Source organism: Acartia tonsa, chromosome 8, assembly GCF_053477335.1.
Source record: "Acartia tonsa isolate MP-2025a chromosome 8, ASM5347733v1, whole genome shotgun sequence".
Taxonomy (NCBI): Eukaryota; Metazoa; Arthropoda; class Copepoda; order Calanoida; family Acartiidae; genus Acartia; species Acartia tonsa.
Genome location: NC_137267.1, coordinates 15,398,970 through 15,415,604, shown reverse-complemented (window position 1 = coordinate 15,415,604; position 16,635 = coordinate 15,398,970). Strand labels below are relative to the sequence as shown.

Here is a 16,635-nt window from a genome sequence, read left to right as displayed (position 1 = left end):
CTTGGGCAGAAAGTTTTTCAAACCTAATGAATAAGAACTGTAATATCTTAATCAACAATAAAACTTTTTAATACTTAAAGAATAGCAAAATAATAATATCTTCGTTAGAATTTTCATTGAAATTATGAAAAAAATACCAATTTTTCTTTGTAAAAAAAAAACTTTAAATATGAATTTTCAATCATTCCTTGATCTGAATAAAAATGTTTTACTTGATTGAAATTCATATATAATTTTAAAAAAAATCTGCTAAAAAAATACTTGATTTTTTCTTAGAATAAATATCGAATCACGCAACCTCGACACATTTATTCCTTTTTGTTAAACTTTTCAGGTAAGTTTTAAAATGAATCGTACTTTTGAAAAGAAATTAAACTCAATAAAATTAAATTTGAGCATATGAAATAGAAGAATATTTAATCGCATTTCATTTGATTCTTATTTTAGGCATAAAAATAGGCATATGAAAAATGTGGCTTTTTACTAAAAAAATCTCAATTTCCATAAATAAGAATCAATTATTAATCATAATTTTTAACAACTGCCTGACTGATACAGCATGTTCTTCTAGGGGAGATTTATCTGTCAGTCTGAACAAGACTCTTGCAGTCTTTCTTCCATCCTCAATTCTCGTCACTCGGCCCATCCTCAAACATCTCATCAGTGGATTGGTACTCGTAACCAGAACTATATCTCCGTCAGCTAGTGGCTCCGCCATCTCATCCTTCCACTTGGACATCCGTAATATCTTCGGTAGGATCTCCTGGCGGTAGGCAGTCCAAAACTGGGCAGATAAATCTTCCAACAACTTCAACCTGGAGGAAATTTGGTCCTCCGGTTTCATCGCCACATTGCACAACGGCTGGCGATCAACATTTCCCAGCAGCTGGCCAGGGGTAATCAGCCGCCAATTCTCCACGTCGTTCGCAGCTTCAATCGTCAGTGGTCTGCTATTCATAATTTTGCTGACCTCCGCCAACAGCACCAGGAGCTCGTTGAAATTAACAGAACTATTCACCAACTTCTTGGACAGCAATCTCTTGGTTAATCCCACCATTTTCTCAGCCTGCCCAATATAATGGTGGGCTCGGGCCGGGATCTGAGACCAAGAAAACTCTACCTGGCTGCCCAACTTCTGCTCTAAAACCTTGCGAGCACCGGATAATTGTGTGCCCATGTCGCTTACTATGATCTTCGGCAGACAATGAACAGCTTCCAACTTGCGCAGGGACAACAGGATACTGCTGGTATCATACTTTTCCAAGGCATCTAACCACAACGCCCCTGAGAATCTGCAGACCACCACGAACACCCACACCTTTTTCGTTGCTGTCTGACTCCTCGTTTTGGCGGCAGCTCTCCTCGTAACCAGCGGACCCATCAGGTCGACTTGCACAGCTTCAAAAGGCCTGCTCGGGACCAACTTGTCAGGTAACACCTCCTTCATGGTAGCACGACATTCCTTAGCCCTCTCAACACTGCAGGGCCAACATTTCTTCACTTCCATGATGGCCAACCTCCTTGCCTTCACAATCCAGCACCAACGGCGGCTCTCAGCTAAAGTTCCACGGACACCAGAGTGAAGCTCAACATGCGCTTCTCTCATAAAAACAGCAGCTAACCAATTACCAGGCTCCAAAATTATTAAACCTGGCATGTCTTCAAATATCATTTTACGGCCGCCAGTAATGGCGTCAATGACTGGCTGTCCACGACCAACCATCTTAAGAATCCTCATCTCCCTGGTCATATACTTTCCACCGGGACCAACGACAGGCCAGGTCAATGATACTTCATGCACTAATGGATTTAATGACGCATAATTGCCTTTAGCGTCATTTATCCACTCATCCTCTTGGCTTCGTGACACAATGAAAAGTTCCGCCGCCGCCATAAAATTGTACAAAGACGGCTTGTACACAGAATCTGCGGCTGCTACATGACTACCAGCGGCTGTAGCCTTACCTTCTTGTCTGCTCTTTAGCTTCTTCAACCAGGTGTTCGCAACTTGCAGGACAGCTGCCATAATACGTTTGGCCTGTCCAAATGATCTCCTGTGCTTAAACCTAAAGACATCTTCAGCGGCTTCTCCGGCAACTTTCATTGAACATAACTTAACCATTTTGGTATTCAACTCCTCTGGGGGTAAAACTTGCTTGACTTCTTCGGCAGTTTTCACCGGCCACGCACTTTCATCCTGGCGCAACCAATCTGGGCCCAATCTGTACCTGGAACCTGGTCCCAAATCTGATACTTTGCAGGTGCTTCTGGTGCCCAAATCTGCAACGTTTTGCGTCCCGGGGACCCACCTCCAGTCATCCTTGTTGGTTGCAGATTGAATTTCTCCAATACGATGAGAATTAAATGTGTTCAGCATAGCACTGTTGGAAACTATTTGTGATAAAACACATGATGAATCAGTAAAGTACATCACTCTGATAATATCAAAGGGCAGGGCATCTCTGACGGACTTTGCCAACCTTGTGGACATCTGGCACCCCATCAATTCAAGGCGTGGAATTGATTCACACTTGACCGGCGCAACTCTTGACTTGGTGGCTAGCAGAAACGTTTCAAATCCTTGTCTAGTTGGCCACCTCAAATATGCATTACTTGCATAAGCCTCTGATGACCCATCCGAAAACATCATCAAGGATGGAAGGCCAGTTGGTTCATCCGGGACCACACAACGGTCAAACTCCAATTTAGCGACCTCAGCTCTGTCCTCCAGCGACTGAACAAGTTCATCCCGTAGACTTTTAGGAATGAAATCTTGCCAGCCCAAATTCAGCAAACAGGTTTTCCGCAGGACAAGTTTAATTCTCAACAGAATAGGGCTGCAAAGCCCGATCGGGTCGAAGGTTTGGGCGGCGAACCTGTGGACCATCTTCTTCGTCAGATTCTCGTCCAAGGCGTCCTGGAGGTTGTACAAATCAGCATCCTCTTTCACCTTCCTTCCCTTGACTTTACCATCTTGGTTGACTCTTGTGGCAATGGACAACACATCAGTGGCTGGCTTCCATATCAGCCCGAGAACCTTGGTAGGCTGGCAATCATCTCCAGAATAAATGACTTGTTTGAAGGAAAAACTACCTTTGCCGATAATCCTGTCGGCCTCTTTCATCATCTCCTTGGCTTCTGGCTTCGATCCTGCTCCCGAAATAACGTCATCTATGAAGCTGTGCTTCTCAAGCTTGACTGCAACTGGAATCTGAGGTAACTTGAATTCCTCATCAGGGTAGGTAGGTATTTGTGGCTCCTTCCATAATTCAGGTTTGGCAACAATTTCACTACCGTTTATTTGTCCCTCTCCATACATCTCCTTGACCTCTGCTTCACTCTTTCCGCCGAACAGGCGGGACGTCAACTTCAGGGCTGTAACTGCCAAATTTCCCGCAGCTAACTCGCCGAAATTTACAACTTTGGTCAGGTAAATTTCAAGTGGACCATCTGGCGTCGGGGAAAATAAAACTCTCTTCATCTGGCTGTCGAACTCTGTGGCCAGGATGGAGTTATAAAACTTGGAGATATCCGCGGTTATACCAACCTTGTAACCGCGGAAAAGCATCAAATGATAAAATATCTTCTGCATTGGCGGCGGGCCTCCCAGCATTATGTTATTAAAACTGGTACCCTTGAACGTCAGAGAACTATTTGCACACAATCGCATGGGTGTGGAACTTGAATCCTCCTTGAAAGCAACCACTATTGATGAACAAGACTTAGGTCCTTCATACTGCAACTCTTCAGGCGTGGCTTTTTGGAAAACGCCTCTTCTTATGGCGTCGTTGAATACCTCCACATACATTCCATAGGTACCTTCCTTGACCATCCTGGCACGATCCTTTTCAGCAATTTTGCGGGCTAAACTCTCATTGTAGGGTAAAGTGTGAGGATCTTCAATATAAGCATATTGACCTGTCCACTTGTTGGACTGCAAGTCTAGTGTTAAACCTGCCTCAATTATCCTCTGCCTCTCACGCTGGTCCCAGGTAGTGCCGTCGGCCATAGCCTTACACTCTTGACAAGCTGTACATCCTGGACAAAGTGCCTGCGGCTGTACGCCAAACGATTCAGACGTCAGAAAGTCTGGCAAAGTGCCTCCACTGACACTGACAGCCTTATAAGCCGACTTTTGATCTCCAGCTCCACCATCAGCACTCGTACAGATAAAACCACTACCAAAAATGGTTCGCCACAACATAGACTGGCCCACTTTCTGGTAGGTTGAAGGAAACACGTCAGGATGTGTATTTCCAATGATGATATCTAAGCCTCCACTAATATATGTAAACCTTTCTGGCGGCATTTTAAATATCTCGGCGGCAGTTTCGGGGTGGACCGAGCGCATCTCGTTGGCCCCGCCGAGGGTAGGCATGACAGCTGCCTCAAACTCCCTCATATTGCCGTCCCTATCCTTCAGATAAAACACAACATTGCGGCAGGAAGACTCACTGCCATCAGCTACAGAAATAGTTGTATATCTGCCAGTAGATTTCAGCTTCAACTTGTTGGACAACCTCTCAGACACAAGTGGCAAATTTGCCCCGGAGTCAAACATTACCGTGGCGTGGCAGGTGCCGCCGCCAGGTGCTACAACAGGAACTAACTGAAGTAAGAAGGTACAGGGGCTGGGTGCAGAACTTGACTTGTAGACTGTATTCACACCAGCACTAGCCTCATGGAGTAACCTGGAATGGTATCTGTCGCAATTATTGGTACCACAAACACCAAGCTTATCAGATTTATTACACTTGTCAGCAGTATGGCCGTCGCACAAACAGAGTTCACATAACTTCTTCTGCTGGACAACTTTCTTTCGGTCAACCACATCCATCTTCTTAAACGTGAGGCAACGGAAAATCGGGTGCTTCTCCTTGCAGCTCTCCACAGGACATGCACTGTTCCACTTGGAAGCCTTGTCCTTCCCAGCCTTTCCATTCTTATTGTCGCTGCGGCCAGATACTTGCGCGGCGGCAGCTCTGTCACGATTTCTCTTGCCGGCGCCACTGTCATAGGACATATCACCGGCCAACATGGCACCCCTGGTCCTCTCCAGCAGTTCAACAATCTTCGGGATGTTTGGTTGGTTCATGCTACCTAGCTCCATCATAATCTTGTCTCTCAAATTTTCAGGGCACTTGTCTTTAAAAATATGAATGAGAGTTAGGTGGTTGTAATCCTTAGCTGCAGAACCAACGATGGCTTCTACCTCCTGCATCATGCTCTTGAAGGTAGCAATTGCGCTAACCACGTCCACAGGTTTATCCACAGGTTTCATCTTGTTCAACTTAGTTAAAATCCTCATGAACCGGCGAGTGTTTGATAAAAACATCTGGTCAAGAAACGCCCATTGTTCATTGTGATCTCTAATCGCTGACACTTGCTTGCGTAGTTCCGGGTTGGTTATCACCTTCTCCATACACAACATCAGACTTAACCTCTGGTCAGCAAATCCATAACCAGAGCATAGATCCTTAAAGACCTGTTTAAAGTTTGGGTAATCCGTGTCAGTACCGTCGAACGACGGCAACAAACTGTTGTCCCAGCGCCCATACTGCGGGTTGGAACTCCGAATATCCACGGCAGACATACTTCTGGAGAGCATGGCAGGTGTCCCACTCTCATCCAGGTTAGATGAACGACGTTCCATCTCTCTAAGCCTTCGGTACATATCACGTACTTCTTGGCGCAACTCCACGGAAATTTTAAGCACTCCCATGTCCATCTTCACCTTCTCAATGACGTCGAGGTTCCTGGCGACAGTGCTTGACCTCGCGTCATCTGAATCATTGTCAAGCCAGTACAGAATTTTTGTACACTGCTCCAACGACGCATAAACTTTATCTGCAACAGTTTTCTGCTCACTAGCTTCATCCAAATCACGCTTAAACTCGCGCAGCTCACTAGTCTCCACGGCAGGTTTTAGACTTTTTATTAGGTCAGATTGGTCCTTGACCTCACTAAAAATGTCACGAATTGATTTTACAGTCACATTTTCACATGAACTAAAACTTTGGCAGGCTTTAGATTGTCATAAAACACTTTTAACTGTTCATCAAAAACTTCTAGCCTTTCACTGCCAATAGCGATTGCTCGCTCAATTTTCTGCTTTTTGGTTAGTGGCATATTGATTCACTAGGTACTTATTTCACAGAAAAATTGTCACAGTTTATTGCATCAATAATTCACTAGATGCTATTGATCTCTTGATGAATGCTAACGCCTATTCATCAGATACTTTGAAATTGTCTCAACCATGACACTTTGGTTGAGCTTGACTTCCGAATTAGCGGGAAGTTCACGAGATCAGTTGGCGAACATACAAACCCCCAATACCAGGAACCATCAAGTTTCAACAGCAGGTTTGAATATAGATTTATTGATGAAATTATTTCAAAGACCTGAAATTACAAGATCAATTAATAAACAGAATAAAATATTATTCGTTATCTTAAAACTTTGAGCACTAAAAAAATCTTTTTCTTTTCTTATGGTTAAAGAATCTTTGGAAACTTTGGCTTTAAAGGAAAATTATTTGGTTTAATAAATCATTGTTAAATGCAACAATAAGGCACATAAAAATTACTAAAACATATATTAATCATAATTAAGTTTCATGCTTAGCTGGCTAAAGCCTTTTTAAAACTACATATAATCGTCCTATACACCATACTTCTTAATCAAATTAACAAATTCTACCTGAAGCTCTTATGGTTTCAAATCCCTGGTATACTAGGGTCGTTCACACTCAATGAGACCAATGATAGGCCCAATTTTGTTCTCCGAAATCTTCACACTCTCATATCTCATTCAAAAGTAAAGAACGTGCGCATCAAAAATAAACAAACACTCTATGCCGCGCCACATTATGAAGGGAAAGGCTAAAAAGACGACATTTGCGCTTTGTTTTTGGTTTAATGATAAGGAATTTAATTTCGAACTTGATAAACACAAAGCTTCCTCGAAAAGAGGTTAAGACAATCATATCAATCTAAAATATTTGGTATAAATAAAGAAATGAAAATAAAATAAATGTGTCTATTTTGAAATAAAAACTCAATCTAAATATCAAAATAGACGTTACTAATTGATGTTTTTTTCAGCCCAAAATCAAATAACGTTTTTACTCGCCTGTCTCTCTAAGCAAATTATACCAAATTAAAAGCTAAAATATTAAGATAAGATTACTTTTTTGGTGTCTTAAGTGGTCAACGAACATTTAATTCTCACAAAAACAAGGCCTGTCTGCTTTTTAGAAACAAAGAAACCAAAGCAAATATTTTTGAATTAACATACATATAATAAATAAAATGCTTTATATAAAATTTGGTAATTTTGGGCCATTTTTTTTAGTAGCGAAGCTACTTTACAATTAGAATAGTCCGTTTGTATGACATTAAGAAACGGAATTGGGGTAAACGTTAAGTCATACTTAGCTGATATTTAAGATAGACAGCTGAAATACTTTGTGATTATACCATAAATCTTTAAGCAGCCAATGTATAATTTATTAGGGCTGTCTGTCTGTCGAACATTCTAAAAGAACGTACACTTATAATCATATATAAAGGTTTCGTGACATTCTATACATCTACCGTGTTTCTCTCTTTTTAATTTTTCTCCTTCCTTTTTTTTATGATCATTGAACATATGCTCTTTATCTAACTTTGTCCGTTTGTCAATTTATGTTTTTTTTGCTTCGCTTTTATGTTCATATTGTTGTATGTATAAAATGTTTTTCAATTGATATTTGATGGCATTTTCACCTCCTGCTTTCTTGTTTTTATTATTAAATTATCATTCTTTTGATATCAAATTAAATTAAAACTGAAATGAGCCAGATCAAAGAAATTTATTAACATATAAATTGGAAATGATACAAGAAGAGAAATTTTGGAGTTAAGCATTTAATTTTCAATGTTTTTATCAGTAGTGAAGCTACTCAATTCTATTATATTATTAAAATAGTTAAGTATAAAGTTATGTATAAAGTAGTAAGCATCACATTGGTCCCGGGAGAGTTTTGCTGTTTTGTTTTTAGTGGATTATAAATTGATAAACAACCTAACTTAAAAAAATAATCTTTAAGTAGTTTGAATAATTGGTTGAAAAGTTTGGAGCCTGGTAGTTTGTACCACCCAATCAGGATTTTAAAAAGTAACCATTTTTTTCCTACGAATGTGAGAATGTGATCAATGATTTTTTGGGTCCAGTATAACCTACAGACTTCTGTCCCTTCTTTCAGAATCAGCTAAGTTTTTTAAATTGGTGGAAAAAAGGCAAAATCTGCTCCGTTTTAAGCGATGTTACCATCCTTGTTGACGAAAACTAATTTTAATAAATGCCAGAATAGCCTACGTGTATTGTAAATTAATTCTAAAAAAAGACTTTTAATCTTATTAATGCATTAAAATTGGAATCAAATTGCACAAATACAAAATCCAGGGCTCAGCAGCCGCGCTTTAGCCGCCTGTAAGCCTCAGTCGTACTCGTCATATTATATATTTAAAATTCAGCTGGATGTCTTAACCTGTTCGCACAATCCACCTTTTCGGAATAACTTTTTTGCTCACAAGCGAGTTTAAAGTTGAGGCTTATTCGCAGCCGAGGAGTTGCTGCCGAGCCCTGATCATACAAACACAAATGAAAAAGTTTAACAATGATGATTATGACCATAAGTAGCACAGCTAATAATTCTAGTTGAAATAATGCTGTTCTTGTTTTCCCATTTATGCTTTTCTTAATTTAAAAAAACTGACTGCCATACTAAGAATTAAAAGGTAGATTTGCTAATAAAAAAGTATGAAACTTAATCTTAATATCATTTTACATGAAAAGGCAAAATTCCAAGGACAAAATTTAATAACATTTATTATATACATTATACCAGGGAGGAAGGGGGCATTAGGGTGTTTATTACACCAGTCCCCAAAGTTTTGTAATAATGTTATTTTATTCGTTCGCTCAACAACTTTGGGGTCTTTTATTGAATTTTGATTGGTTGGTGCATTAAATTGGGTGTCCAAAGATTCCTGATTTTAAACATATTAAAATCTTTTAAATTTTTATGAAATTCAATGTTTCAGTATTGTTTTGATTTTGAATAACAGTAATTAGGATTTTTATTTTCTGTGACAGATACATATTGGTAGGGAAATAACTTATCAAAATTTAACAGCATTTTTTACATTTTTAAGTAAGTCTAATAATTAAAAGCGTAGCTTTTCTATAATTAGGGTCGGACGGTCCATCTGTCTGCTCGCACGTCCGGAACGGATAGCTTTTTTCGTTAATTTAGGCATGTTATAATTGTCCTATCACATTTAAACTTTGCATGGTGTTGACACTAAGTATACACATGTTCGTTTGTCCTACTGTTTTAAAGCTTCGCTTTCATATAAAATTTACAATCAAATAAGCATATTAAGCAAAAATATATTTTGAAGAATATTAAATTGATATTATAGATTTTATGTCAATAAAGATATTATAGCATAAATATTTTTGCTGTTTTTATTCAAAATTTCCCCCTCAAGCAATGTCATATATTCCTACGCATATGGTAATAACATGTTATCAAACCAATTCATTAATAGCCAAAAGTTATTCATTCATTAATCAACTGTTTTAGAAATTTTAATGAGAAACAAACTTTCTTTTAACTACATTTTATTAATGTACTTGCGGTTGAGTCCCTAGCTTTTTTCAGACTTTGTATTTCAAGTGAAATAGGGAAGGGAGGGTAGAAAAAAGGGGGTTAGCCCTATCTTAAACCACATTCAAAAGCATAAAAAAAACTTACTTCTCTATTTAATAGAAAGGTTTAATTGGATAGAAGTAATTTTAGAAAAGCTTTGCCTTTAAAAGAGACTTTAAAAATTCAACTAAGAAAGAAAATACAATAAATGACAAAACATAATCTTCTTTCTTGCTAAAAAGCTAATTCATTCGATGACTAAAATCCAAAGTTTTCTATGTTAAATTTCATCAAATAATTGTACTTTTCTCAAACTTTTTTTTGTTGGGATATTTATGGAAGTTCTTTTGTAACAGTAAACAACCCCTGTCCAAAGCCTAAACAAGGATGACAACACACGCAAGGGCGAAACGAAATTTTTTCTGATAGGTTTGAAATCAAATGACACATCTAACACGACGCCCTGAAAATATTATCAGAGCTATCCCTTACGGAATGACGAACATACGGACACACCAGGGTTAGAGGGGACAATGGGCTGTTTAGTCCCCAAAGTTTTATAATAACGTTTTCTTATTCGTTGACTTGACAACTTTGGGGACTTTAAATGAATTTTAATTGGATGGTTTATAAAGTTGAGTGTTCAAATGTTTCATTTACTGATTTTATATAACAGAGGAAGTATTTTTGTGTAACATTATTGGGGCTGTGCATAAATTTATTGGCCATTGTCTTATCCCCTTAGATCCCTATAGTGCGGATACACAATAAATGTGGAAAAGATTCTTTCTCAAAAGCCTAGCAATTATTTCCAAAAAAGTTAGTACATTCATTTTTTTCTATAAAGAGGATGACAATCCCAAAAAGTTGCTTGTTAAAAGTATTTAAAAATGTCTCCTCTTTTGGACAGAATGCAATCTATTTAATGGCATTTTTTACGGGTATTTTAATTTTAAATGCTAGATGATAATTTTTGTAATTTGAGAACGTTGCTAAAAATGCACTTTGCTTTTTAGTAGCAAAGATAATCCTAAATATATTTACACATCTGTATATGAAGTAAATACAATTCTGGCTGACCGATTCTGGGTCAAATTTTGTATAGTAAATATTTTGTACTCATGGGATGTTCTCGAGTTTTACAACTATTTTTATAAGGTTTATTTACTAAAATGGGTCCTAGGACAAACGCAGGAGTGACAAACGTCGGAGTGGACATTTAACCTAACCTAACCTATTTTGACCATTCTATAAGTTTTTAATGCCTAAAGCCTGCGAAGGGCTTATTTGTAAATTCATATTCTAACTTAACCTTTTTAGATTTACTTAATAAGATTAATATTTTAGACACTCTTGCGTCTGTTTACTCCGACGTTTATCACTCCCGTATTTGTCCCAGAACCCTAAAATGTACTAAAAAGAATATCTCAACTTTTACAGAAGCAATATATAAGTGGTTATGTGCCATTGCGTACTTTCTCGGACAACTAGGTACCTGTCACCTCAAACCCACTTGAATACTAAATTAGATGTTTTATTTCAGGTTCAATATCACGATGGGAAAAAGAAGGAGGGAAGCTCCCCTAGAGTCGAGGGTTATCTCAAAGAACTGGAAAAAGATATTCACAAACGAGAAAGATTTTTACGGTGAGTTGATTTTTATTTTTGGGAAATGTATTCGAAAACCCCCAATTTGAAGTTATTAGACGACTCAAAATTTTAATTTTGCCCCCTCTTTTTCTTCACTGGTTACTAGAACCTACAAATAGATCAACAATTTTTGAAGCGGGATATGGTTTCTTAATTCATAGGCGAATTAATGGATGTTGCCCAAAAAATTGGTCAGTTTATAGCAGAATAAATTTTCTATTTTATTTTATAAATTATTCTGGATTTAAAAGCTACCATTCAATGTTAAAGATAAAGGTAGCTAATACGGTTGTAAAATTATAGAAATTAACTTGTTTCTCTGCCCTTTCTAATAACATATTTTATTTGGTAGTAGTTATTGATTTAATCGTATTATAGACAAGTAACTGCGGATAGTAAAATATAAATAAATGTATTATTTTTTATTTTCAAGAATACTTCCACCTAGCTTGCTAGGCTGGTATATTTGATAGCTTGATTAAAACCCTAGAAGACACGACACAAAAATTTAAATTCATCACGCGGCCATTTTCTGATATTTTTTTACAATTCTTTTGTAGGGTTGATTGTTAATACAGATTAAATATTTTTGACAGATTTATTTTCTTTCTAAATTAATTATAATCGTGAAAAATCCAATGTTAAAATGTTATAAGGGTTCTAACTTAACAAAATTTCAAAGATCCGTTTTTCTTTTAGAAACTTAGGAAGAGCTGTATTAATTGGTTGAAATATCTCATTGATACAGAATTTTGACCATAACCCTGCGGGGATTATTTAAGCCATTGATATAATCACAAGCCTAACCAAAAATTTAGTATTTCATACATACATTAGCGCACATATACATATATCTGCAACAATTTTTGCACATTTTTTCATGAAATTTTGATGAAAATTATGGGGGTTTATGACCAGCACACACGCTCAGACACACACAAGGGACGTAGACAAATAATCTATAGAAACAATAAAAATAGAACAAAGAAGGAAGAATTTAATTATATTTTCTTTGATGTAATTCAATCTTCAATGGATTGGACATACCCCTTGTATTTAAACTATTTAAAAATTATTTGTATATTAATCTCTAATACAAATTTAAGATTTTATTTGCAAAATGTTTTAACTGTTTCATAGATTTTTTTATAAAAGCCTGAACTAAATCATAACAGGAAGCCTAAAATCATTAATTACTTTGACATTGTTCCTTGTAGTTAATGGAATCAGTATCATCATTGCATTAATGTATGGATGCTCCAATCAATATATGTAAATAATTAAAGGAAAGTAAAATCAATAACAAAAAAATGGCAGTAACCTTGACAAAAATTAGATGGGTTCTTATTCAAATTGTGGTTTTAGTCCTTTCTAGTTCTTAATTTTACAACAGGATTTAAGCTTTGAATATTCTATTTATGCACTGTGATATTAATGACACTTGATGACTATAAAACTCGCATTAAAGGTTGAATATTGAAGTAAATATTGAATCAGGATTTCATGATAGACGAACATGCATAATGGATAGATTTCAAATTAAAATTTTAACATTTTCCATTTGTACTAAAATGTACCTTGAAAAAATAAACTTTGATTTTTAAATGAAAATACATTCCCAATGATGATACACTAAATTACTTCTTTGGATATTACAATTGTTAAAGTAGTGGACACCTTTGGAAACTTAATGTCTAAAACAAGCAAAACTCAAAGAAAGTCCCCAAAATTGTTAAGCCAATTAATAAGAAAACGTTATTATAAAACTTTGGGGACTACTATAATAAACAGCCAATGTCCAATCCCTCCCAGCAATGATTAAAGTCTTCGTTTAAATATGAGATCTTGAAAAAAGAGGAAGTAAAGGGGCTCAAAGTATGTAAATGAAAAATTGAAATCTTATTAACATTGAAAAAAAATATTTTTCTTCTCGGATGAAAAAAAGGGTTCCACTCCCTTTCAATGAACTGGAAGCCTGTGATCTCAAGGGATAAGACAATGCACGATAAATTGATTTACATTGATCTCCAATTAGGATAAACAATATTACCCCATATAAAGTTTAAAGTCATTAGTGAAAATGTTTGGACTTGGACAACCTAATAAAGATTTAATTATAGACCCCAAAGTTTTTAAGCCAACGGAAGTTATATATAAAAGTTTGGGTGCCAGTATAATTTAATTTCCAATATCCCCTTACTCCCAGACAGAAAGCAAAGTCTTTAAAGGGACTGTGAACGTAAATTTTTCTCATCTTAATATCAAATCTTAACATTATCTCATTCATAATATCTCACAGATAGAGCAAAACGCGCTTTTGTTTGCTTAAAAAACGGCTTTTCCCGACGATTTTTATAAGGTAAAGGGAAAGGAAGAAATTTACCGTATTATATAAAATGTGCATTAAATTGCTTTTTTCTCCCATTATAGCTAAAATTAAACTTTTTCACATAGTTCTTGACTTTTCCTAACGGTTAAGCTGGCTTTTAACATAAACCTTGCTTTAAACCAATGTATAGTTACTTAGAAATTGATAAAATAAGCAATATTTTGTATTGAAAACCAAATACAAAAACAAAGCTAAAACAGGTTATTTTATTAGTATCCAATTAACTTTAGATGGCCCATCTCTCGCCCACCTTTAATTACAAATTTGTAAATAATAAAGACGCAATATTTCTTTATAAACAGTCTGATAAAAGTTTAAACTAATTATTGAAAGTGGGTTATTTATTGTCCAACACAATAAAAAAGGATATTATTATTTTAAATAACCTATGAGATTCAACCCTTTGTAGACAGTGAGGTATTTTTTTGTCAATAATACGAATTTAAAATAGGTCTTTATTACCTAATTACTACGTTATAAAAAATCTAATTGGCAATTTTATATCAGAAAATAAATCTTTAACAGTAAGTAAATTGTTTCAACTATATATGACAAGTTAAATATCCCTACAAACATTACAAGAAACAAAAACATTCAGATTTTCCCTGTTTTTTCCCTTTTCCCTCCCAAAATACCATAAAATCAAGGCATTATTCCTGGATATTTTTGTTAATAGGACGTTTTTGGTTGACCAGTGTAGTGAAATGTGATTAGAAAATGTTAAGATTTGATAATCAGATGAGAAATATTTACGTTCACACTCCCTTTAAATATGTTGGAGTATTTTCATGTAGAGTTATGAAATTGATTTTTATCTTTTGATTAAAATAACATTAGGGTTTATAAGTATTACATTAATAGAGCAGCTAAGATTAAGCTTTTAAATATTAAAGGAGAACATTTTATGTTTAGAGACTTGCACTAGCATTAAATTTTATATAAATATTCAAGTCTGATCTGAAGCGTCATTGAAAACTTTAGATCATGTAAAGCCCAATCGGTTTTGAGACCATAAAAAAAAACATTCAACTACCTTTTTTTTACTTATTTAAATAGTTGACAAAAATTTGCTAGTGTAAAGTGGTATTAAATACACCGATAAATTGGCCTAAAACCTGCCCTGATGATTTCGATCTATAATTCCATCCGTTACAGGATCTTAATGAACATTTATTTGGCCCAGGCCCATATGATAACTAATATAATTTTAAGAATGGAAAAAATAAAAAATTTAATTACTCTTTGATGGGTGAATGAACAGAGAAAAGGAAATATATGTAGATAAGATATCAGAAAATCAGGGAAGCTGGTACCCAAAGCTTTTACCCTATTAGTTGTCTTAAAACTTTGGGTACTTTACATTAATGCTTATTATCTTGTAACCTTATTAATTTTGCTTATAATTTCTGGGAATGTACAAAAATTTATCATCCATTGTCTTATCCCTTAAGATCCCTGTCAGACATTACATCCTAAACGTCAGGAATAAAGGGATCGAAACATAATTGTAAAATATCACATACTAGGATAATGGATTAGACCTTCTAGAATTATACTGAAAATATGTATAGAACTCTTTTAAGATTTAGTCTTTAGTCACTTTTAAACAATCATTTTCCCAATGTAGGAATAATTTTAGGATCCAAAACACTAAATATCCCTTTTGCTTTTTCCTTAAACCCATCGCTTTTCCGTTTTTTCCCTCTGTCTGTCTCTTCCTTCTCACCCTTTCACCACTCCTATAAGTTACATGACTACTGGAAGGGTTTAAAGACCAATTATTAAAAACAAAGCGGCTATCTGCACTTAGGGTCTGTCCGTCCGTCTTAGTCATGTTATTATCGTATAGCATAATATTCCTGTAACAATAAGGTGACGAATAAGATTATTTTAAATGCAAGTACGTTCACATACTTTATTTTTACTTTTACTTTTATGCAGATTATCATAGTATTTTATTTTTTAAGTAGTATCTTAATAGCGTTTCTATTTTCTGAGCTTCACTCTTATGGATGCCTAAAACGATGGCATCATAGCGTTATTGTATTTTTAGATATCTTGATAAAAAAAGACATATTTTTGCAAATCTAAAAAATGTGCTATAATTTGACTAGTTGAAAATGTATCAATTTAAACAGTTACAACTCTGTTTTCATAATTTAAATACTTTTATCATGAAACTTTGCGTGCGGATTAATATGTCCTAAAAAAGCTAGGCCTTTATTTAGTAGCGCAGCTACTAGATAATTACACTTTAAAAGTCTTATAATACATTGGCCTTTTTTACAGTATTTTTATACTGGTTTTCCATTCACTCATTTCACCTAAGCTCCTACAGGGAACTGTGGGAGGCTACCCTAACCCCACTGGATAATATTATAAGTCGAACAATACATGGCGCGCTGTTATTGAAAAGATAGCTAAATTAAAGTCACCACTCTTAAAAATACATCTGTCCAACTAGAAAAATAGCTTAGTTGAGTAAAATATAATCCATGTCAACAAGGCGATTTCTAAACAAAATACTGATTTTTGTCGCTGCGCTACTTATAAACATAATTGTCCTTGTAATAATATTTGTAGAGCAAAGTGTGAGAACTCGGAATGTTGAGACATACAGACGTGCTATTTATGGTCGGGGGCCTTTAATTTTAAGCACTTTTGAATTACATTTTAAACTTATTTGCTTTAAAGATAAGTTTTTCTTAGAATACTGCCTAATTTTTGTATAAAATAAGATCAAATTTTCAATTTTATTTTTAAAATGTGTTCTGAATGTTATTTGAAGTTTTAAACATTTTTCCAGTTTGGGTTCGAAACCGATTAATATCCGCTGGATTTGAACCGGTTCTCAACCATAATGAAAAATCCTGTATCATATTACGGACAATTTTTC

At 35.5% G+C, this 16,635-nt stretch overlaps 2 protein-coding genes across 2 annotated transcripts in view; one reads left to right on the top strand and one right to left on the bottom strand.

The window, feature by feature from the left end:
* Nucleotides 1-16,635, bottom strand: part of LOC145326100 (uncharacterized) — a gene marked incomplete in the record, with an annotated part of 253,565 nt that overhangs the window by 194,154 nt on the left and 42,776 nt on the right.
* Nucleotides 1-16,635, top strand: part of LOC145326099 (uncharacterized) — a 155,972-nt gene that overhangs the window by 113,079 nt on the left and 26,258 nt on the right. Inside the window, exon 6 of the mRNA XM_080169208.1 lies at nt 11,244-11,347. Within this exon, the coding sequence (XP_080025334.1) occupies nt 11,244-11,347 (104 nt within the window). The remainder of the gene's footprint in view (nt 1-11,243; nt 11,348-16,635) is intronic.